The 25304-nt window shown below is 46.4% G+C and overlaps 1 protein-coding gene across 5 annotated transcripts in view; it reads right to left on the bottom strand.

Moving 5' to 3' along the window:
* Positions 1-217: 217 nt before the first annotated feature.
* Positions 218-25304, bottom strand: part of SLC41A3 (solute carrier family 41 member 3) — a 36677-nt gene continuing 11590 nt past the window's right edge. For 2 of the 5 annotated variants that reach the window (XM_024104987.3, XM_005288418.4), the window contains exons 3-11: positions 17571-17678; positions 16034-16105; positions 14974-15118; positions 11072-11218; positions 7899-8043; positions 7371-7450; positions 3838-3972; positions 2726-2874; positions 218-1173 (exon numbers count right to left, since the gene is read on the bottom strand). In XM_024104987.3, coding sequence (XP_023960755.1) covers positions 988-1173; positions 2726-2874; positions 3838-3972; positions 7371-7450; positions 7899-8043; positions 11072-11218; positions 14974-15118; positions 16034-16105; positions 17571-17678 — 1167 coding nt within the window. In that variant the 3' untranslated portion in view covers positions 218-987. Of the gene's footprint in view, positions 1329-2725; positions 2875-3837; positions 3973-7370; positions 7451-7898; positions 8044-11071; positions 11219-14973; positions 15119-16033; positions 16106-17570; positions 17679-24185; positions 24585-24954; positions 25134-25304 lie in introns of those variants that run through there. The other 3 variants (XM_042849842.2, XM_005288419.5, XM_008168021.4) reach the window with 3 other exon arrangements.

Raw genomic sequence — 25304 nt, 5'->3', positions numbered from 1 at the left:
AGGGCCTCTAAAGGTCCCACCCTGTCCTACATTTCTATGCTATATGGTATTTTTTTAAAGAGGTGGCTGGATTATGTATCCTAGCTGAAATGTGGCCCAAGCTGTGAAGGGTCCATACTGTGCAGTACTAGGTGCTAGTGCTCTAACAGTTCCTTAGTCCGGTGCCAATAAACAGTGATTAGCAGCAACAAAATAATGGCAATAATCCGCCCCAAACTATGAAATGGTTTAAATTTTATTTGTGTGTTTTGATACACCATAAAAACTACTGAACAGATGTTCCTTAAACTGTCAAACAAAGAATAATCCACCTTGTCAGTTAGAGATGTTTGTTTAGGCAGGCCCTGCCCTGGATGATTTTTCAGTGAGTTGCAATCCAATGGGGAACATGCTCTTTGAGACCCTGAATACAGAAATTATGGAGAGAGAATTTTAAGGTCCTTATTGATTCTCCCCCGCCGGGGATGTGGTGGGGAGGGAGGGGGCAAGAAAATATTACTTGGGCTCTAACTGCTGATCAGAGACATTGCAACATCCTCATCTAGGATCTGATCCAAAGACTAACTGAAGACAATGGAAAGACTCCCACTGACTTCAATGGGGTGTGCATTAGTCTCCTACTTACCAGGTGGTTACAGTCATACATTTTTAAGCCAATCAAAATGCAGATTTCCCAAGATATGACCTGTGTTCCTTAACCCCTGGTTTTCTAGATGCACACACGGACAGAGTATACGGTTTTAAGATGGCTAGGTCGCTTTCAAAGCTGGATAAGTCCAGACAGGTTCTGCTTCTTTTGATCTGAATTCGACAGCTGTAAGGCACTGAAGTGGTCAATAGGGGTGGGCAAGGATAGCAGACCCGTTCAGTTTAAAGACTTAGTCTGAGATGTAGTCTCTAACGATCTTGTTGGACCATGTTAAAGCACCATACTGAAAGACTTGCTTGGTGGAGCAGCAATGGGCCAATGCTGCAGCAGATGTCCTGTTAGTTTCCCAGTTTCATCTCAGTCCCATTGACGAGCCAAACCAAGCGGAAGCAAAGTGCCAGGAATCCCGTGCCTAGGAGGTCGCCCAGGGCAGTGAGGTAGGGGATGGAGAAGTTGTCTGGATCCAAGGCCTTCCTCCACACCAGTCGCACAATTAGATCAGCCATGTAGAGCAGGATTCCCACCTGCCCAGAGAGAAGACAGACCCAGCTGTCAGTGAGTGACAGGCATGCAGCAGGGATACGGTACCTATTGCTAGAATACAGTCATTGTGATGGAGGGATGGAGTTCCTGCCGCCAATTAAGACAATGGGAGATGTAACTGTGAGCAGGATTGGGCCTAAAAAAATGTAGGGAAAAACAATCAGCCAACCCATAGAAGGTAACTTCTGTAGGCAGAGGTTTTATGCTTCTCTTTTACATTAGCGATTCAGGTCTTGTCTGCCTCGTTTTTCTTGGCAGTCTCCCTGGTCAACTGGAGAACTAGTAGGTTTTTATCACATCAAAGATACCAAGCAAGTGAACCCTGAGTCATTGAAAAGAGAAGTGATTTTTTAAATCTAGACTACTTAAAAATCTGTGTGATTTTTTTCTGTTTTTCATTCACATTTAACTCAAGATCCCGATAACCAGCTGGAGGAAAAGCTTTTGTTAAAGATTAAAGACTGCCTTTTTAATTCAATTAAATATTGAGAGAGTTCTCCCACTCCGTATCTCTCAGTCCTCCAAGGGACATCTCAGTACATCATGGACCACAAGACTGTGCATTTCTAAAGGGAATAAACCAAGCAGAAAAAATACCAAGCGCAAATTCCCTCCCCGCATCATTTCATAGATCATAATGCAACCAAAACGAGCACAAGCCTAGTGTTTTCTTCTCTACTGGGTCCCCTAGAAATCAGCTGTGATGTTGCTGAGGTTGTGTTACGGGTGCTGTAATTTATTGCATGTATTTTCATATTTGGCTCTGACTGTGGGAGTGGTTTTGCCATGGTGCATATGTAGAACTTTTTTTTTTTTTTTTTAATTAAAACAACTTCAACTGTGGTGCCAGGGTTGTGGGTCATATAAACACAGGCTGAGGATGGCAAGGCCAAGCCAACTGTTCACACGGGCACAGAATTCACACACAGCTGCAAGCCTGATTGTAAAGGGAAGCAAAAAGAGGAACAAAATATTTTACCCTGCAAGGTAATGAACTTGTAGAATGGTTCATTTAAAAGGCAGAACCGATCGAACTGGTGGTCTGAGGTTTATGTGTGGCTGTTATTTTTGAATGTGGGACCTCTCGCTATCTCAGGCCTCTTGGTGCTGGGTTTTCTCCTTACTGAATGTAGCTCTGACCCACAAAGTCCAGTTCCCCCACCCCACAGATTTCCACTTCGGCATGTGAAATCAGCCTTGCAGAATTATCATGGATATTTAACCAGCCTAGCACAAAATCTGCTCGCTCCCCTTTGGCTGTGATGACCAGCAATAATGGGGGTGAGGGGGAGCAAACAAACTAGAGACCACTAAATATATTCTATTGCTGCTGCAGTGGGACAAAGAGAACTACATGAGCTACGATGTAGCCAACATCTGGCACAGGGATGCTCCTGCCACTAATAATTCCTGGGATTATGGAGACTGGGAGAGGGTGTCAGTGGGAAGTGACCAGAACTAAGGGACAGCGATTGGGCTTTTCATTGCCGGCTGATAAATTCACCCTCAGCTTAGCCGGGCTCTTTTTATTACCTGCAGCAAAGCAGCAGTCAGATAAAACATCACAAAAGTGAAGGTGATGGCTGTGTGCCCGCCCTGCAGGAGGCGAATGGTATACAGGAACACCAGGTGTCCGGGGATAACAAGCAGGAACAGGACGCGGGCTGACTTGGAATTCACCCCTGCAGAGAACACATGGATTCAAATGAATCAGAGCGGGTCATTGCTTGAGGGGGAAAGCAGCATAAAGTTGTACATCTTTCAATGACCACAGACATATTTGTGGATGTTAAATACCACTGCCAGGGGAGTAGGAGAGAGACATGGACTGCTGACAACTCCTTTCTGAATGATACTCAGTTCCTTAATATAACATTAGGGATTATGAGTAACTATCTACTTGTTTTATCCATCCCTCTGGATCCCACTCATATCACCATATGAAGTATTTCTGGTACTGCCCCCAGCAGCTTTTTCTGGCATTAACCTTATAATAAAACCATGTTCTACGTACATATTCAGCTCCATGATTCTCTCCTGATCTCTTGCTTCGCTTCCCACAGCTGTTCCATTCAGCTGTCCTACACAGCTCCGGTCCCCACTCAGCTCCTGCTATGAATCACTTTGATCCACTTTCCTAGCTCTGACTTTGCCCTATCATCAGCGCACAAACTTCCAGCGGAAAAGCAACATGAGCCAGTCCTCTAAAAGTAACAGACCAGATTCGGAGTTTACTTGTGCCAGTGCATCTCCATTGCCCTGATTTTCCCAGCATCAGCGAGATCAGAATCGGCCCCACTATGTGCTACAGTCTGCTACTAATTCATGCACTGGGGTATCTAGGACAGCCCCAGTTACAATGGGCGACTCTCCAGGAGAGTGAATTTGAAGTTTCTTTTCAAATTATTTGTTGCCAGTGACAGGTACTCCGGAGGCCAATGTTCCCTGTCCACTCACAGAGCAAGTACTGCACGGGCAGTAGGAACAAGCTTCCCTCAACCTGCCCCTTGCCAAGGTACCTCAACCCTGCCCTGGAGGTTCCACTCTACGGAAGGAAGAGGCGCTCACTTGCCACAACCCATTCGGTCCTTAGCCAACCAGGGTGACGGGTTTTGCAATGTGCACACCTGGAGTTCATTGTCTACCTGACGTGAAGAACGTAGTGCATGGATTAGGCCAGTTCTGCCTCATCTTGTAGGGCAGGACTCCAGGCGTGCTCCAGAAGTGCAGGAAAGTGGAGATGCGGCTGGCTTGGATGGCTACCAGATTCCCACCAACACCTGCAAGCGCAAAATGCAACAATCCCATAAGCCTCTCTCCTAGTGGCAGCAAGAAGCACACACGATGCATTGGTCTCTAGGGACTTAGCAGAAGGTTGGCCAACCTGCATCTGCTCAGATGCGCAGTGGGAGTGGTGGTTAAGGAAAGATCAACCCAAACCCATGTGTCATTGTGGTGCTGTTTTATTCACATGCTAGGAACACACAAAAATCACAGCAAGAAGAAAGTTCAGATGAATGTCTCTTTTTGGTGGTTTTATATAAAACATCTCCCCCGGACCTTCTGCTTGCTATGACAAGTCAAACGTTGCATGATCTCCAGCGATGATGTAAGTCCAGCCGGCATGAACTGATCTCTGGGGAACACATGGTGCAAACAGCCGGTGCAAAGGCAGCTGCTGCTCTCAGTTCTGCTTCTCGGAGGGACTTAGCTAGAGAGACTTTATTGTTTAAATCACAAGTGAAACAGACAGTGATCATCCTGTTCATTTGGAGGCACCTGACACACTTATTAAGTGAGAAAGCATCAGATGAGAATGAATCAGCCCTAACCATGTTGGTTAATTAAAAGGCAATTAGTTCCTTCCCAATTGTTTAATTCTGGCAAACATGAAATAACAGCTACATTCTCCATTAGACCACTGACTATATTCTAGTGAGCAATCCTGCATTGCCTATGGGTCTATATGTACACGTGTGTGGTGGAGGGAATGGGATGCACTGGATAAAATAATAATGAGCTAAATCCTGCAGCCTTTACTTGTTTCTTTTCTCAGGCACCCTCTCTCTCTCTCTCTCTCTCTGAACATAAGAGCATAAGAACGGCCATTCTGAGTCAGACCAAAGGTCCATCTAGCCCAGTATCCTGTCTACCGAGAGTGGCCAATGCCAGGTTCACTCCCTCTGGGGCACCTAACAAGTAATGATCAAGTGATCTCTCTCCTGCCATCCATCTCCACCCTCTGACAAACAGAGGCTAGGGACACCATTCCTTACCCATCCTGGCTAATAGCCATTAGTGGACTTAACCTCCATGAATTTATCCAGTTCTCTGTTAAACCCGATTATAGTCCTAGCCTTCACAACCTTCTCAGGCAAGGAGTTCCACAAGGTGAAAGGTGAAGGTGAAATTTGCCAGAATTAAAACCAAGTAAAGTCTTCAGGACTTGATCCAACAATAATATGACTGAAAGGGTGATATTTGCAAACTGACTCCCCGAAAGGGAACCCTCAAACTGTTCATGGGCACCTTTGCCCATGCAAACAGGGAGTGCACAAAAACAGGGGCACGCTTAATTCTGCAGATGATTTTGGAACAATAAATTTTCGCTCTGAATTAGCAGTCTGTGTTAGCTTTTATGAACTCTGATCAATGGAATAGCTTTGATTTGATTTCCTAATATAGTTTTTTGGCTGATAGCACTGGAAAAGGTTTGTCATAAAAGGTGCGTCTACACTGCAAAGTAAGATCAGGGTTAATAGAACCTGAGTTAGCAGACCTTGGGTTTGTTAATCTAGGGCTTGAACGTCTACACTCATTTGTAACCCCAGGTTAGGAATTGCTGAACTCTGGGTCCCAGCCTGGAGCTCCAACATCTACACTGCATTATGCAGCCCCGAGTCCAACCACCCATATCCCAGGCCTTGTCTACACTATGTGGGAAAGTTGATCTAAGCTACACAATTTGAATTATGTTAGTAGCATAACTCAAGTTCACGTAGCTTAGATCTACTTACCAGGGGGTCCACACTACGCTATGTCGACGGTTACTCTTCTCGTTCCGGTGGAGTACAGGAGTCGACGGGAGAGTGATCTGCAGTCGATTTAGCGGGTCTTTACTAGACCTACTAAAATCGACCATCGTTGCATCGATCGCCACAGCGTTGATTCCCCAGTAAGTGTAGACGAGCCCCCAGACTTCCTAGCACCCTCCCAAAAGATGGCCGCTCTAGCTCTTTGTGTAGCATGGGAAAAGCTGATTGTCCACCAAACTTGACTGTCCGACGGACAAAGAAAGTTGGCCCATGGGACAGTGGAATACTTCTGGTGCACTCCCAGAGCACAAGCCCAGTGGGGCAGCATCTGCACTGCAAAGCAACAGGGTTTGAACCCTGGGTCCCAGCTTGACTCAGGCTTGGACCCGTCACCCCCGTAAGGTCATGGGACCTGGGTCAGTGCGATTTGTGTGTAGTCTGAAGAGGGGTTAGGCCTGAGCCTAAGTTGGAACCCTGGGCTAACACTGCAGGTAGACAGGTTTAGCAAGACAGCTTGCGGGTGTTAGAATCACTGCAGCTTAAAGAGCCGCTAGATGACAAAATGCTTCGCAGCTGGAACAACGCTGTAATTTCTTAATGAACGTTGGTTTCCTCTAGCATGAGCCTGACTTGCATTCAACATTATATCAGAAATCAATCAATCCAAAAGCCCGGGTTGTTTCCACAGTGGGCTAATCTTGAGCATCACAGTGTATCAGAAGCTTGGACTGATTGCATAGCTCAGAATGTCGATTTGGGATTGGAAGGAAATGGGTTTTATTGTGATATTTTTGCAGTGATTTAATGCTCATGAAGCTCAGGGTATGCCCACAGTGCAAATAAGAACCCACAGCTGCCCCCGTGTCAGCTGACTTGGCCTCGTGGGGCTCGACTAAGGGGCTGTTTAATTGCAGTGTAGATGTTCGGGCCAAGGCTGCAGCCCAAGCTCTGGGACCCTCCCACCTCACAGGGACCCAGAGCCTGGACTCCAACCTGAGCCCAAATGTCTACACTGCAATTAAACAGCCCCTTAGTCGAGCCCCAGGAGCCCAAGTCAGCTGCCATGGCCCGTCGCAGGTGTCTAATTGTGGTGTAGACAGACTTACAGCAACCCCCAGATGTAGTAGGCTGGGGTTATGCCGGCTTCCTCCCCACAGCTCTGCCACCTCAGTCACACCTGCAGTACCTCCTGCTATTCCACTCCAGAGCCTCTCCCAGTCTGAGGGCATGTCTACATTGCAATCAGAGGTATGACTGCAGCTCAGTTTGGCATACTCGCACTAGTTTTAACCTACCTAGCATGGCTCAAAATAGCAGTGATTGGCACAGACCCCAGCGCAGGCTAGGAGCGCGAGTACATGCCCAGGGTTCTGGGCTTGTACAGCCCACGCCACTGCGTCTTCACTGCTATTTTTAGCCAAACTGGCATGATTACAGCTAGTCTGGGTATGCCTACACAAGCTGCAATCACACCTCTGAATGCACTGCAGACATAGCCTGAAACTGCCAATTGTGCTGCAATGTGTGATGTGGATAAAGAAAAACCCAGACGAGACCACCATGTTCTTTGGTAACATGAACTGGCATGTGAACCCAGCCCTCTGGGGATGAAAGGACAAAAACATAACCCCCCCTCAACCTACCATTAATCACGGGTGTAAAAACCGCCATGCCTTCGAAGTTCGGGTCAGTTACAGTTTTATCCAAGATCAGCCCACCAATGCTGTTAAAAATGACACAAAATGAAAGCTTATTACCTATCATCTGTCCAGGTGCAGAATACAGAGACTGAGACAAGGACTAACTGTCCTTTCTGTTCTGTGTTAGCACAGCACCTAGCACAATGGGGTTCTGAGCCACGACTGGCGTTCCTAAATGCTACCACAATACCAATAATCATGACAGTTATACAGGTTGCATTTGACTATGCAGCAGATGTGTATGTTTTATGGAAGACATTGGTCCATCAAAGTGTCTCTAACAATGACAGGTCTTGAGACCAGAGAATTTAAAACCATGTGACTATAAATTATCACTGGAATCTCAGACAGGCAGAATTTTTTTTGGGGGGGACACTGTCCTGGACCTCGGATTAGGTTGACTGTTATCCCTGAAAGAGAAAGAAAGATCTTCACAGGGTGGAGAGTGGGAAGGGTGGTTCCTAGGTTTACCTGCTGATGCTCATTGCAACAATCACCGGCTGCCATCCAGACTTCAGGACTTCAGCAATAGACGGACTTTGCTTGGCAATAGCAACCCAAAGAGGAATCATGATAACAAACACAGCGCAGATCAGAGGCGAAAGGTATTTCACATCTGGCATGGAAAAGAAATTCAAAGTTAAATGCGATTTACATGTCTCCAACTCCATAAGATTGTAAAATCTGACAGGACACCACCATTACATTCTGACTGACTGAAAGAAAGGAAGCAGTGCTTGGGACTGAAGTCTCCATGTTTTCCCCCACAGTCCATAATTCACCTGTGAAACTCAACAGCACAGGACAGTACTGAGGCCAAGAGATTAGGAGGATTCAAATCAAGTTAGGTAGCTAAATGAATCAGGATGTCCACGCAGTTTCATTAGATTGGATAGAAATGTATATGGAATATAAACCCTTTTATTTCAGGGATAAGTCAACCACTAACTCGCTGGGGCTAAGAAGAAACTTTTCCTATCGGCAACTTATGCCATAGATAGATATGAGGGGGCATCTCACCCCTTCCTCTGAACCATCTAGCACTGGCTATTGTTGATGCCAGGGCAGTAGACTAGTTGGACAACTGCTGTTTTCTGATGCTCCATACATCAGACAGCTGAGGGGCAGGATTTTTACTTGCTGGTTTACGTTCATTTCTATTAGCCACATTTCCCTTTGGCAGCAGCATAACCTTGAAACGACCTTCAGAAGCGAATGGTACTTAAAAAATGCTGCCCTACAAGAAAACAAACATGAGACAGCACCAGAAACACCTTCAAGCAACGGGGCTTGTGCCAGGTCTTTTGATATGCTAATAATTTGTCTACAGGGCTCTCCATCTGCTCTCTGTATTAAATCCAAAGCGGGGCCTGCTGCAACAACACAGTTTTTGCAGGTATTCTGATATATAAAGTAAGCTTGATATGTGCATTTTTCCAAAGATATTGTCAGGGCCTTAGGTTAGAAATGTAAGACAGCAGCATTAACTTTCGATAAGAGTAATATCTTATCATTATGAAAGCTTTTTTACACAGGGAGGTACTTATCATAGTGCACGTCACCGATCATTGAAATGCAGCCTCTTCTGGGGTGCAAATGGCAGCTGTTTAACAGCGCACAGCACCCCCTCAAGCTAGCCAGGACAGGAAGCAAAGACGCACGATGGGACATCCAACCAAGTCAGATGCTAAATATCCCCTTGCTCTTTTGGGCATTTGGCGATTAGCTTATTTTTAAACCCCACACATACAGAATGTTCACATCTATAACATACGATCCAACGCCCACTGTAATGATTCCCTTTAGAATCTTTGTGTCAGGCCTTTGGAACCAGTTCTGTCACCCTTCCTAGGAGTAGTATCTTACTCAGCAAGCAGTCCACTGATTATTACTTGTTGAGTGAAATACTACTCAGTGCGAGGAAGGGTGGTCTAATCAGCCCCGAAGTATTTAGAACTGGAAGGAGACATGTTCATTTTAAAAGATTATAAAATGCTCTACTGGAACGAGAGCATTATACCTCAGGGGGAAAATGTAACTTTCAAAGGCATGTAACATTCTGGGCCTTCTAGGATTCATCAGTATCCTTAAGGGAATATATTTCTCTGTGATCAAGGCAGGGTCACATGCCCTGTCCCACTTCCCTCTCACCTCCATTGAAATACAGAAGACTTTGGAAAACTGGGAATTATGAAAACCCACCAATTGGGTGATGTCACACTAGTGACTGACGCAATGTAACCAATCCCCTGCCAGAGGACTGCTGAATAAAACTCCACCAGAATTTCCAGCCAGACTACTTGGCTGCAATGATAGTCTCCTAAATTCACAGCTGCTCATTACTGTATTTGTACACTATGGAATAAGGTGATAACATATACCATAATGCAGTCCCTGAGAGATATTACTGGAGATGGAGATGCTGAAGGCCAAACCCGTTTTGTGTAGGCAGATGCCACGGCATCTTGGGAAACTGCACACTGAATAAATACATTTCTGAAGTATAGGAGAACTAGAACGAAATGACTATTGGACCTCCCCCAGCCTCTCTCTCTCTCTGGGATATGGATTCAATTGTTCCCCTATTTGTAGGCATGTGGAATAAATTATTGTAATAGGAAACAGCTGTCTCACTCACCATTTCTGCTCTCAGTTTTCAGTGAAACTTTGGGTTTAGTTGTTACAAACTTTTTATTTTTTTAAAACAACCCAACCCTGAACATTTTCTCTTTCTAGGTCAGGCCCATGGTACTTTGCTTAGTAATTTTCCAACATCAATTAAAGCATAAATCACATTTATCCCCTTCTCCAAAAATGTATTGTGCATTTTCCAGGCTCATGTAGGAGAAGCAGTTCAGGTGCCAAGGTTTTTAGCCAATTTGTCGCCTCTAGGATTATGTCTACACAGCAAAGAAAAACCTGTGGCTGGCCTGGGCCAGCCGACTCATGCTTGCAAAGATTGGGCTGTGGGGCTGTTTCATTGCTGTGTAGACTCCCTCCCACCTTGCAGGGTCCTAGAGCCTGGGCAAGTCTGAGCCCCGACGTCTACACAGCAGTGAAACGGCCACGCAGCCCGAGCCCGAGTTGGCAGGCATGGATCAGCCATGGGTGTCTAGCTGCTGTGTAGACATACCCCCAGGGCACGGTTAACACAGCAGACACAGCACCGGCCTAGAGCGGTTCTCTTAGGAGAATATATTCTCTCCCCCATTCCAAGATGATGATAATGCTTTGTGCTCCCACAGGATCTGAGACATCAGCTAAGTCTCACAATAGTTTTATGAGGTGGGGAGCATTATTATTCCCATTTACACGTGGGGGTGCAAAGGCAAAGAGAGCATAAGTCACTTGGCCAGTGTTGCAATGAGTTAGTGACAGAATCCCAGTCTTCTGCTCTAACCACATTATCCACTGAATGGTCCCAAAACCCTTACAATAAACTGGACAGTCATAGGACTTACCCACAAAGCCTTTTCCATCTCTACCTCCACAGCCTACGAGACCACTTCCTCTTGTAATGCTGTGTCCAGTCTAGCTTTAACATTCCCAGGAATGTAGATACTTCCCTTCCACAACTGAACAGCTCTCCCTATCAGAAGGCTTCCCCAACAGCTGAGCCGCAAGGCCTCTGCTATGTACTTTACCTATGTATTTAAAGAGGGTGCTGCTGATTCCTGCTAGCAGAGAAAGGGTTATCAAATCTCCAAGGCTTGCTGCTATGGGAGTGGCGACGTTGTCTGGATTTATCCCCACCTTCCTCGCACCAATGATCACGCCGATCATCACCAGACCTAGGGGAGACACAGACCAGGGGTTCAGACTCAGAGGATGATGCTGTTTGTGGTGTTGGCACCACTGCTCCACACTGTGCCAAGGGCTGCCCTGGTTCCGGGATGGCCCATGGTGGCTTAAAGTTGCTTTTGCCCATACTTGGATGTTGCACCAAGTGGAGTTTGGTCGCACTCAGGAAATGGGCCCAGTGTTCTCACTGTACTGAAGAACACGGCTCTTCCACGGGCCCATACACAGCAAAGCAAACACCGCAGCTCACTGCAGATGCCACTGAATGACCCAAATGTAGATGCTTTCATCCCTGTCCGATAGTCTCTACTGGCTTGAAGTGGGACCGGGAACAAAGCACATTCATAGATATGCACACAGTAGGTACTCAAGACCAGGCAGCAGAAGCAGGGGACTAGAGTGGTGCCGTTCTCTGGGGTCACATCTAGATTCCACAGCACAAAGGCATTTTCCAGAACAGTATTCTGTATTATTCAGATTTTTTTTTTACTTGCTTTTGAAACCCCAAGTGGCATGGGGCTGCCACTGCAGGTCATAAGCCAGCTCCCTGTCCCCAGCGTAAGTATCTTGGCTGGGCATCCGTTTCCCCCAGCGACCCCTGGCTGCCAGAACAGCCGCTTGGGGATCACAGCTCTCTGGGCTGCTCTAATTTACAATGGGCCCGGAAGCTGGGCAGCTTCAGGATCAAGGGGGTATAAAAGCAGCACCTAGCCATGTACACTCCCCCATCCTGAGGTGTGCTAAGCAAAATTCAGCTGCAGTTCAGGATCTGGGGCACAGTCTCCGGCTGGTTAGCGAGGGTGGAATTTTGGCTTATTAATATAAGCTGGTGAGACCAAGACTAAACACCAAGGCCAGGTGAGCGTCAGACTGTGAGAACAAGAGAGCGCCCTGCTCCAGCAGCCCAAACCGGAACAGAGTGCAGCAAAACGCTTTGGAGAGTCACAGCAGCAACAATAGTTCATTTCACTTTACTTGAGAAAACGAGACCTTGGCAGAGATCAGACAAAACTCTTGTCCGTGGGCAAGTCACCTGACAGACACATTTACCAGCCTGACTCCAGTGTTCTGTGACTGTTTAGGGCAGTAGCGGATCTCCAGCCTCCAAAACAAGCCCAGATCAAATGTCCTTAGAGCTTCCCATGGCATTCTGTCCTCTGCCCCCACCCCAGGCACGATGCTAACCGCTGATGGCATGGTGTTGGGGACACAGGCCAGGAAAGAAGAACACTCTGGCTCAGAAACGTGTGTCTCCTCACAAAGGCCTGCGAGTGCTGAGTCTTCATGCGTGCCTGGAACATATTCCACTCTTCCAAACACCCCCCCGCCCCAGACAACAGCTCACACACACACAACAGCTCACACACACGCGCTAGCCCCTCCCCTCTAACATGCGCACACAATGCTCCCCCAAAAAGCACACACCCACCCACTATGCCTTCTCCGCATGACACAAATCACCTGGCTCCCCTTTGACGTACAAACATGACCTGTTTCCTTAAGCGCACATGTCCACACAACAGCGACTTGTCACCGTGGCTAGGAAAGACCCTAACATTAGCTGAAGGTGTGTCAGCAAAATCCTTCCTTTTTACATCCAGTCAGATCTTTGGGGAAACAGAGGTTAATAAAAGCTGTGAAGTTTTTATAAACTTCTGAGAACTTGTCTAGTGCCCCTCAGCACAAGCACCTCTGTTGTTCTTGGACTCTGGCCTGGGTACATCTGTAGTCTCTGACTTGTCCTCTTTTTCTTAGAAGACTCCATGTGTGCAGGGCTGCTGCATAGGGTTGCCAATTTTAGTTGGTCGTATTCCTGGCGGTTTCGTCACATGACATAATCTTTACTTAAAGATTAATCTTTAATTCCTGGAGTCTCCAGGACAATCCTGGAGGGTTGGTAACCCTAGATACACAACACATTGCTGCCCACTCAGTCACTAATAAGGATGTCATGCTGCCCTCTTGTGGCAGATTCCTACTCTTCCCTTTAACCAGACCCTCCTTACAATGATATCATTGTGGAACGGCCTGCCAAGAACTCAGCTCTGATTATCTTCATCTCACAGATAGAGAAGTGAAGTGATTTGTCCAAGTTCAAAAAGTGTGTCAGAGACGCAGCCAGGAATAGAACTCAAGAGTGCTGACTCCCAGCTCCAGGCTTTAAACACTCGATCATACTAATCTTCCCATGACCTTCCATGAGGAAAGGGACAGCTCTGACAGCCACTCCCCATTCCTTGTCAAAAGCATACCGTATTTCCCTAGATCGGCATGCTCCTAGAGAGAAGTGTGTGCGTGAGAGATGCTGTAAAAGAGCAGTGTGCGTAGATGTATAGTACCCTTTATACTTCAGATAACCCAGGGCATTTTGCACGGCGTGGTACCAACTTTACCACACGTCCTGGCAGCAAGGTGATTACAATACCCACTCTGCACTCACACTCAGCTCCGAGTGTTACAGGCTATCTTACTGCAAGATGGAGCACTAGAGCTTTTGGATGGCCACTTTTATGTAAAAAGCAACAGAGAGTCCTGTGGCACCTTTGAGACTAACAGAAGTACTGGGAGCATAAGCTTTCGTGGGTAAGAACCTCACTTCTTCAGATGCAAGTAATGGAAATCTCCAGAGGCAGGTATATATCAGTGTGGAGATAACGAGGTTTTATGTGTCAATCAGTGATCTGAATTACTGGTTGGATGGAACACCGGGCTTTGGACCTGCTCAACGATCTTCCCTGGGGCCTTCAAAATGATATATGGATTGGCCAACAGGGAGAGACAGGTAGGGGCTCCTCTGAAGGATGATGCTTTTAACGTAGAGCACCCCTTGGTGCTGCCCTGCAGCGGGAGTGAGCCCCAGCCCTAACTGGTCTGAAGAGAATCCCAGTGGGGGAAGAGTGTCTGAACTTTCAAAGCACTGGAAACACAATGAATTTCTTTTCTTTCTTTAAAACAAATGTGTGTGTGAGTTTATAGTGGATGGATGGTGCCAGATGTTTGAGGACTGGCACTGGGGGCAGAGCAAATGAATGGCCCACCTTTTGGGTGCAGCACAGGCCACAGAACCCAGAAATCAACAGATCATGGGGGACAAAAATGAACAAACAGGGACGGGGGTGCAGGACACAGGCACAAAACAAGGGATTTAAAGGGACATGGAGAGGAGGAGCACAGACAACATCCACCGCTCCAAGAAGGCATTCAAGGAGTCAGTAGACACCACCCTTGAGAATTCTGCGCAGATGTGTGCATGAATGAGGAACCCAAAAAAGGCCCCAAAGTCGCATCCAACGTCCTTCTCTTGGACTGACGGATGGCACCGCCTTGGCCAGTGCCAGGAGGAGGCTGATGAGGAGGTTTTTGGACTTTCCCTGGAGACTGAAGTCTTCTCTCCACAGCACAGGTACAGCGTGGATGAAGCAGGGCAAGCTCCCCCCATCACACCAGCATGCCTCGTCCCCTAACTAGCGGTGCTAGGAGAGCGCTCTCTCTACAGTGCATTCAGTCCTTGGCCACCCTAGGTGTCAGTTTGTGGTGGTGATTTCAATAATCCAGTAATGTTTTGGGGATGTGGCTACCTGTTCACTGGAAGTTCCACCAAGACCCCAAAATCGTTTCACATCAGCTACTGAACATTGTCCCAGATGGGAAAGGAGCAAACAGTTCATGGAGAGCAGGTGTGCATGGAAAGGGCGGTTTCTCACTGGCTCAAGTTACCGGGTGTGGTGGGGTTAACGAGACTCACCTAGGGACAGTGCAGCTATGAATGCTGTTGTCACGCTGCTCGCACAGAGCACTGCGGCCTGATTCAGCTCCACGTGCCCCTTTGAGATCGCTCCCAGGATGACAGCAGCTATGGCAGCCAGCAGCCCCACTACAGTGGCCTGTACCTGTTGGGCAAAAATCAGCTGGTAGGCAGTGTTCCCTGTGGGGTCAGTGACCCTGAACACATACACAGGAGACTGTGATCCCCTTCATCGCCACCAGCATGGCACTAATAAGACATGGGGATAATTCTACCCCACATTCAGGAAACTGCACCCCTGAAAGCCAAACTCCAGCTGATTTCCTCTAAGAGAAAATCCCAATTCCATCAGAACACTCTCTATAGAACATAATGAGCTGGCTAGAGTGTATGTGTTCCATTGCCCGCTACAGGATCCACGGTGTGTCATATGCCTTATATTGTTAATGGAGATTCTCCTTTAGATTAAGTAAAAAGGGCCTGTGCTTCTGAAGCAGGAGGCTCTGAGTTCTGTCCTTGCTGTTGCAATGAAGTTTTGGGTAGGCAGCATAATTATGAAGGGATAGGTGACCCCAGATTTGTTATGCTATTTAGGGGGCCTCCTGTAAAGGCTCCATGGGATGCAGGTTCAGAAATCCCAACCAAGTATTTAAAACCCTTACAGAGGCCTGCAAAGTCCAGATGTCAATACAACAGAAGGCATTTACCCATCAGCTGTGGAATCCCCATCTGCAGAAGTGCCACTGATCGCTGTGAGAGGAGACGAGGAAGGGTTGCAGAGGCATAGTGTAGTACAAATGCCACCAGCACAGAAGCACATCCCCTGATCCACCACATACAACCTCTAGGTTAACTGCTGGATTTTAACACATCACTCCTAGAATCAATAGGTTTTTCATAGAGACGGATTCTGTGCCACTAACAATAAATTTCTGACACAGCTGGCAGGAGACGTGAGCTCCACACTCCACCCCAGTACGAATTCCCGAGACTGAACAGCCTGAGAGGGCAGTTTAGCAAAAGAAAGGAGCCTTTTCCAGCTCCAGATGGAGCTGCTTACCTGAATCAGGGCTAAATTGCAGGTGGCCATTTTCCACTGTTCCTGGGTATCATCCATCTGTCCAGTGTTAGCCTGGAAATCAAGAGAGAAAGTGAAAGGCCTGCTGCTCCTGTGGCACTGGCAGCAAGAGGGTTTCACTTGGACCCTCTAGGAGAGAGCAAGCTAAAGTCAGCATGATGACAGATGCTAGCCAGTGTCCCCAATCTTCCTCACTTCCCCCTTTCTCATTAATGAGAATCCCCCTGCCCTAGCCTCTGAAGGGCAGCAGAGTTCAGCTCTTGTCTCTTGCAGGGGGGGTAGGATTTCAGCAGACACGCTGGGCCAGACTTTCAGAGGCAGGTACCTGAGCTGCGTGCACCGTGTCTGCATGAGCCGATCCCACGCGTGTGCGCCCACCTAGTGCCAACATCCCCGTGCGAGCTCTGCAGGCGCTACAGACGAGTGTGCGAATTCCAGGCTCGCAGCTCAGGCGCCTGCCTTTAAAACGCTGATGTACAGCGTCAGGCGCTCAGGGCTGCCAAGGGACAGGAATACGCTCAGAAAAGCCACATGGTTTAGCCACTTCTTCCAGATACGGGAGGCTGACTGTGGCCTTTGACAGAGCCCATAACCATCTGGGACCATCTCTACTGGTGCTGCTGATGGAAACCACTGGGGTGATTGTGCTGTGCAAACTGAAGAGAAATGACACAATAAAAACAACAACCCACAGCCTTCTTCCCACAAGGGAAAAAAAACACCCTTCGGAATAAGACTCGTGGCAGGAACAGGCTATAGATGCCAAATAGTCTCTTCCATTGTCAGGCTACTCAGATTCCAGTCCAACCCACGTCAGACTCAGCAGAGAAAACCTGTCACCTCACGCACGGAGCACAGCTGGGCCATTTGTTACTATTTATTCCTTACAAACCGTTTTGTGGCCTGGCCTGTCTCAGGGGCAGACCTGCAATAGGGTCATACCCCAAAGCAACAAAAGGACTCCTAAAGGACAGGTCACGCTGCTGCCAGAGGGGCTAGATCATGCCATGAGTTGCAGAAGCTACTGAAGGTCCCAAGAAGTCTTGGGGGGACTTAGGAACATCCACACGCTGGTCTGCTGGGACAGCTCACTGCCAGGGATGGGAAGAAAAGTTTCGGTATCCATAACAGTCAGCGGCCATAGTGAGGGACATCTCAGTAGTGCAGCTCACCACTGTAGACACTTTGCGTACAGCCAATATTCTCTTTTGTCTCTCTCAATTTTTGCAACACCCTCCAACGCTGGCAACTGGACACATATGGATGAATCATCCTTTAAGAGCCAACCAGCTGCAGAATCAGGGCATGAACCTTATTTAACACTCCCCCCTGCCTGAAACACCTTGTTTCAGCTTAGCAGGGAAGGGGTCTCTGTTTCACACACACATACACAGAGAAGAGGATGGGGTCTTTGTTTCACTCTCTTTCTTGGTCACGCGCGCGCAAGTAGGACCTATTGGTCAAAGGATTCCTTCCTGCTCAACCCCACCTCCCCTTACCCCCCAAGCTTCACACTTACAGCAGTAGAGAGTCTGGATGCCAGGGTCATTTCAAGGTTACCCTTCAAGCCAACCAGGGCAGGAACCAGGATAAAAACTTCTGTAATTGTCCGAAACACATCCCAGTGCTAAGAAGGAAGGCAACATGAAGAACGTCAACCTCATCTAATACCATTCTGCCTACTCCTTGTTTTGACTGGATATGGGTTCCCTTCCCACCCCTCACTTCCTGTCCTAAAACATAGGGCATGCACGGTGAACAACTGTCATGCTCCAACCCCAGAGGCAGCTGTAATGTGATGGTGGGTGAAACAATTTTTGAGTTTACAAAGTGTTCTCTGATCTCTTGGGCAGATAGTCATTAATAATACCTCATATTTATGTAGTACCTATTATCATTCAGAGTCACAACAGTCAAAACAAAGATTTTGAACAGGATATAAAAAATACTTGTGCCTTAGGGCTTAAGACAATCTCTATCTATTAGGAATTAGGATGAGACCTTCCTGGAAGCATCTTCCCACTTTGGGTTTCTGGATACTGAACAGGATGGACTGCAGGTCTAATCCAGTATGGCAATCCCCATATTCCGATGATTGCCTTAGAGTTGAGTTACATGAAGCTGATGTTTCAAACTGTGATGTTTTATACGATCTGAAATCTCAAGTACAGTAGAATCTCTGAGTTACGAACACCAGAGTTTCGAACTGACCAGTCAACCACACACTGCATTTGTAACCAGAAGTATGCAATCAGGCAGTAGCAGAGACCAAAAGAAAGAAAGAAAGAAAAAGAAGCAGATACAGTACTCTGTTAAACGTAAAGTACTAAAAAAAATAAAAGAGAAAGCAGTATTTTTCTTCTGCATAGTAAAGTTTCAAAGCTGAACTAAGTCAATATGCAGTTGTAAACTTTAAAAAGAACAACCAGAACGTTTTGTTTTGTTCAGAGTTCCGAACAACCTCCATTCCCGAGGTGTTCATAACTCTGAGATTCTACTATGGCTTCAATGACTACTGCAGAAATACTGTGAGACTTATTTGAATATACTGCATGGTACCTTCAAAGATAATGTCTGGCCATGCACTGAACTACTGTATGTTCAGGAGGTTAACAGAGTCATGCTGTACCTAGAGGAGATCCTATCAGAGAGAAATGACACACCAGAAAGACTTATCAGAAGTTTCTGAAGTCTGCAGAGCTATTCTGAAACTGATCCAAGATCTGCAGCAAGACCCCTTGTCAATTATTGTGGGAAATCTGATTCTGGGATAAACTGTGAGGTGGACTATCAAAGTTCCTCCTAACGTCGCTTCCAATTGCATTGTTGCCCAATACAGCCAGTTAGGAATACAAGGATCAAATTCAGTTCTGGTGTAAGTGGATGTATCTCCCACTGACACCATCGTACAGAGGTCAGTGGCCTGGCATCTCAGCAGACATTAATCCAGCTGAAGACCCTGGGAGCTGCAGGCGTTCAGCACCTTTGAAAATCAGGCCACAAATAGACCTAATTTAATAAACACCCACAAGTGAGGAAGTGGTGGGCAAAACATCGCTTCTGATTCTTCTGCAGTGACGACCTGGAAAAATAAGCTACAGGATGTTAAGAGCTAACGTGAGAGGGGAAGGCATACTAGTCATACTACCTGAAAGTCTTTAACTTTTATTTGATTTTGTCAACACCTAACTCAGTTGAAAAACATTTGGGGGGGGAAAAAAAAGAGATCTTTGTTAAAGATTCAAACACCCCTCCACCTCTTTAATTAAGGGCTAAGCAAGCTTCTCTCTAGTACACATTTGATCCTTCCAGTGAGTCTTCCAGAAAAAACAGGAAAGACCAGACTTGATCTTCTTACTGTAAAAAAATAGGCATAACTTTACCTCCCGCCACCCCACCTCCCCCAAACTTGCAGGTTTTATACATAAAAAGGAAGCCAAAAAAGGACAGAACACAAGAGTTTAATTTCTTTTGCAGGCCAACTTTAAGGAGCATGGTTTTGTCATACCAATATGTTCTTGAGTTTCTATTGTATTCTTCAGATTCCTGTATGGATCTTGCAGGCTTCAAACCACAGTAGGCTAAGTTAATGGAGTGCCTTGTATGACTGGCAATGCTTCGCTTTACATATTGTATCTTTTATATGAATTACTTTGTGGGTCCATGGACAATTAATTACAAATGAAAAAAAGTAAAAAAGAAAAACAATATTCAGGTCACTTCGTTTTTCCCCCATTAGAGAGTCTCATTGGTAACATGCCAGGAATCCAAGGGCAGTATTAATTATTATTATTTGTACTGCAGTAGTGCCTACACTAATGTCGCAAAACTAGGAAGCGAAACTCATGAGAAACCCAAAATAAAACTGACCTCCCTCTTTCACTGTCCAAACTAATCCAAGCAGAAAAAGTTAAACATAATACATTGCGTAAAGCAAATAATTTTATAAAAATCCCTGTCAGTGCTAACAATCTCATGTGCTACTAGCAACAAAAGATGAAGAATACTTCATGCATATGGCCATAATCTGGACAGCATCTCACTGAAGATGAAAGAGAAGCTTTATTCCTGAATTTTCATGCTTGAAATGTAATCCTCCTGGATCAAACTTGATTCCTCACATTAATGGAACATAGTGGGCCAGATACCGACCCATGGTCTGCAAGGTTTGTGCTTCTCTAGCAGTGCAAAGCCGTCTGCAAGCCGGTTCAACAAGTTGGCTGCGAATTCCTGTGGGATAGGTGGAGGTGTCTAGCCAGAGCAGTTCTAAGCCATACTCCACCCGCAGTGCAGGGAGCACATCATGGGCATGACTAGAGCACTAAGCCATTCTAGTTATCCCCAGAGGAAGGAACAGACTCTGGGGGGCTGCTACCAGTCAGGGCATCTTAGAGCAGCCTTGCAGCTACTCATTGGGGATCCATAAAGCCACCTTCCCAGCCCCTCTGGTTGTGTCAAGCACAGCTGAAGATTTGGGCCTCAATACAAATTCTATCTGTTTAAATTAAAGTACAAATAGATTAATTTGCATATATCTCAGATGTGGTATCATTTAACATTCAGAACCCACCACTGTGCCAACGTCAGCCCTGAAATAGGCAGGTGCACAATTCCAGGAAATGTACAATGGGGTGACAGAGTACAGAACAGGTCTCATTGACTCTACAGTCGATTTCAAATTCGAGCGGAGAACAGTTCATTTCTCCCTTGCCTACACGTTTTAATTCCTCTGTCCCCCTGCTATTACTTAGCTGGTAACCTAGTAAAGCAAATGGGATGCAGTTAAAAAAGCAGTTGCTTTTACTCTTGTTTTTTGCTGGTGTATTAGCCTCTGATTTGGGAGCTGTTCATTTGACTGTATCTGCTTTTCTATAATCTCAAAAGACCCATGGAGTGCATCTGGCCACTTCCTCTCCCAACCTGTTATCACCATGGATCAGCTGATGCTCAGAAGAAACAGTGTGGCCTCTCTCCCTGGCTAAGCTTGCAAAGTGGAATAAAGGAGTTATCTTGAAGAGCAGCCAAAAATAGAAAGCATCGCTTAGTGCAGTTCCCATCCCCATGGCTGCTATAGGAAGCCAAGTAAAACGGAACGCACTTGCAGGCACAATACAGAGGCATTTACTTTCCACCTGCCTTCCTTCTTCCCCTCGCTCATTCACAGCTTGCAAAATATTGGAAGTGACTCCATTGAAATCAGTGGCAAGACTCTCTGGCTACGTCTACACAGCAAGTGGCAGCCCGCAACAGCGAGTCTCAGAGTCCGGGTCTACAGACTTGGGTTCATGCTACGGCACTGAAAGTAACTGTGTACACAGTCAGGCACGGGCTCCGAAGCCAAGGGACGGGGTAGGCTTCAGAACCTGAACTGCAACGTGTACACAGCTGTTTTTAGCCCTGTAACACTAGACGCAGCTCTGAGACTCGCTGCCACAAGCCACCACTTGCTGTGTGAATGTACCCTGTTAAGCAACTGCTCGCGGCCCTGTGCTTTTGGGGGTTCCATGCAGATTTATAATCCACGGAGTGGAGTGGCAACTCACCTCTCAATCTTTTGGCAGTAGGAACTGAGAAGGAGGCACGTGCCTCTGCGTATCCCTTTATAGTAAGGTAGGGCCCTGAAAATTATATATAGCCAGTCCCAGCTTCCTGCACAGAGCCACTCCGCTGCTCTTTGCCAAAACAAGAGCAGTGTAAGTAAAGCCATGTACACTCACTACACACCATCCACTTCCACTATTGAGATGGTGCTTGTTCGAGAGATGTGAACACAAACCCAGGTACACTCACTACACACCATCCACTTCCACTATTGAGATGGTGCTTGTTCGAGAGATGTGAACACACACAGACAAGGGTAAATAAGGGGATGCTGGAAAGCACTTTGTTGCAGTAACTGGAAATCCTTTAAAACAGATTTCTGAGTGTCAGACCATCTCCTGCTAAAGGGCGGGGCACAGTGTCAGAGTTATGAGAGCTAGAAAGGGCCGCTGGGGTCCGTGAATCTCAATGTTACCAACTCTCACAATTTCATGGCAAGTCTTGTGATATTTTCCTTAAGACCACAGCTCTTGGGGTCACATGAATACATCAAAATCTCAGCCTGTTTAAAAAGGAAGTAAATTTCTAGTCCTCGTGGTTAATGAGAAAAGCTGGAAAACATGAATCTTGCTGGCTCAAAGACCAGAACGCAAATAAAAAGCACCCTGAACATATTATTTTTTGAATTCTCATGATTTTTAAGTCATCTCATGATGTTTTAGGGTCCAACTCATGATTTCTGAATGCTTCGGGTCAGAAATTCTGCAATCTATTGCAGAAACGGTCTCCTCTAAGCTATTTTTGATTCTTAGCAGCAATGATGCCTTAACCACCTCCTCTGGGAGTCAATTCCACTGTCCAATGGTTCCTTTTCCTATTAACTTAGAAACTTTCCCCCCATTATTTTGCTTAATGCATGGCACCATCCTGTGCAAGTTTCCAAGACCCTAATGTGTAAATAAATTAAGTATATATTAAATACAGAGTCTGGTATTTATATCACATATACAATATGTTGGAATGTGTGCGTCAAGTATGCGTCATATATTTTCTACCTAGACAGATACAAAGGTACAGCAATGTTCTCGAACATGGCCCTGCTTTCCAACAAATCCAGAGGATACAGTCTACATTAAGGGAACGTTTACACTTAAAATACTACAGCTGAGCTGCTACAACACTTCTGTACTCCCTACGCTGACAGGAGAAGCCATCCTATCGGTGTACATAATCTACCTCCTTGAGAGGTGGTAGGTAGGTCGACAGAAGAATTTTCCCTAGTGCTTACATAGGGACTTAGGTCGGCTTAAGTGCATTGCTCAGGGGTGTGGATTTTTCGCACCCCTGACCAATGTAGTTAAACCGACTTCATTTTCTAGTATAGACGAAGCCTACAATTTACCTACTTGACAAGGGCTTGGTGAGGATTAGTATTTTAATGTCTGTATCCTGCTCTGAGAGATAAGGCAGCAGATAAGTAAGTGCTAAGTATTATTATATAGCACAGGGGGAGATGGTTAAGGAGAGGAGCTCCTGTAAGACTAAAAGGTAGGTCTGTGCCTTGGAGCAGAGCACAGGCGGGTTGTTAGGCATAGTACAGCAGCAGTTAGCCATTCTTTCTTTGCTGCTCCTCACATCATATTCTCTTGAATCAATTCATTCTTTGCACCATTATTTTCCTTGGTCAAGTAACAGGGCAAGACCGCACCCCACCGCCAAAATAAAGCAATGCCCATACTTGGCTCCTGTTGGGGTACAAGTGCCAGAGAATCCTATGAATTCCAGCTTGCTTTTGAGCACCGTAGAGAACAGTGGGACACAGTCTGAAAGCAGTGGAAGTTGTGCCAACATTTTGATTTGCAAATCCACCCGCATAAGGTACCCAAACAAGATCAAATTTTGAGTTTCTATTTGTGCCACCAGGACAAAGGAAAGCTAGACGGGCCAGATTCTGATCTCAGGCACAGTAGTGTAAATCCAGCATAACTCCACTGAAGTCAAAGGGAGTGACAAATTTACACCCAAGAAAATGGGATCAGAATCTGGCCCAGAAATGTTTAGATTCTAGTCTGGTCATTTCTTATTCTGTGCCTATCCCAGAATAGCTGAGTGCCTTCAAGATTAAAGCATGATCAATGAAAATAACATCTAGTATCCAAGAACTGAAATGATAAACTTGCTTCAAAATGTGAACATGTTAACCACAGCTCTGACCTGGAACTTTCTGGGGGACAGAATGAATATCGTACAATAGATGAATATGCTGTAGCATTCGTTTGATCCCAGTACTGTGGCCTGGCGCAGTTTCATACAAGTTGCCCCAAAATGTGTGGCTAGACACAGAATGGGAGGAACTCTTCCTCTACTGTACCTAGGGTACTGTCTGTCCAGCCACCCATGCCTAAATACAAAGCCAAACACTCTGACTTAAGAAGAACCATTCCTACATATTGACACAAAGAGGATGCTCTTTGCCATCGGGTGCTGCCCAGGCTAATCATGCTTACTAGACACACAAATTACAAATGCATATGCAAGGTCACCCAGGCAAATCAGCCCCTTGTTACTAAGCTGCCTGATCACACATACGTACTTGAACAAGATCCATCAACAGGCCAGCAGCCACCATGCCCAAACCAGCCAAGAGGAATGGCACGAAGATCTGGGAGGCAATGGAGAAGGATGTCTCTGGGAGAAATCCATTAGCCGACCTGGTCAGCTTGCAGGTGAAACCTCTCAGTTTCTTCCCATGGAAGCACAGCTCCAGTTGTAGCTGGGTGACCACCATGGTCAAAGGCCGTTAACCCATATTCAAGAGGCAGAGCACGAAAAAAAGCCAGGAGCTCACACACATCGCATGCCCAGCTACTTGCTCCACAGTTTGAAGACACTGCTCCCCAACCTAGCAACGAAGCCACAGTCCTTTAGTTTCCTCTTCTCCTCCTCCCTTCCAGAGAACCACAGCAAGCTTATCTTCCCAAATCAGCTTGACTTGGTTGAGCTCAGACTGCGAGGAGCCTTATGGAAGCTCTTTCTCCATGTTACATCCAGAAGAATTTAAAAGAGAAGAAAGGACGATTGCTGAGATGTTTGTGGATAAATACTGATGATCCCACCCCTGCTCCAGCTTCCCCCAGCTCAGCGAAAACCAGAAAGACCTGCTCCTCAGGCTATGGCATAAGAGTCCCTGAGCAAAGAGTGACAGGCCATGCAGGAATCCCTCAGTGTTCTCAGAGGCACAGGTGTCCTTTCTCTTCAGGTTACATTTCTTCGCAGAACATGGCTTGCCTTTGATACAATGGTTTAATATATAAGCTGGAGCTGAAGTAGCCCCACCATGTGGGGCATTGAACTTTTCTCACCGTTCCAAGGCCAAGGGGTGGGGCAATTAATATCCAGGTTTTCATTTGGTTTCCCTCAAGGTCGCCGAGAGCAGGAGTCCACGCCTGTTACAACCCCAGCTATTACCCATCTCCCATCGGGAAAGGCAGCAAAGCTATACTGGCTGTGAGAGAACGTTTGCCTCACCTGACCCCCTTTTTGCTCCCCCCTCTCCAGTCTCATCTGTGGTGTACGAGCTCAGGAAGGAATAATCAGCTTATGTCGGCTGTATCTCTGAATGATTGACTTAAAAAAGTTCCACAGAACCAACCAATGAGCTTCAAAGACGAATACCCTTATCTGCTGTCATCACGTCAACTTTCAGCTACCT

The sequence above is a fragment of the Chrysemys picta genome, chromosome 7 (assembly GCF_011386835.1).
Source record: "Chrysemys picta bellii isolate R12L10 chromosome 7, ASM1138683v2, whole genome shotgun sequence".
NCBI lineage: Eukaryota > Metazoa > Chordata > Testudines > Emydidae > Chrysemys > Chrysemys picta.
The sequence above is the reverse complement of the archived record's forward strand: the minus strand, read 5'-3'. Positions and strand labels throughout refer to the sequence as shown.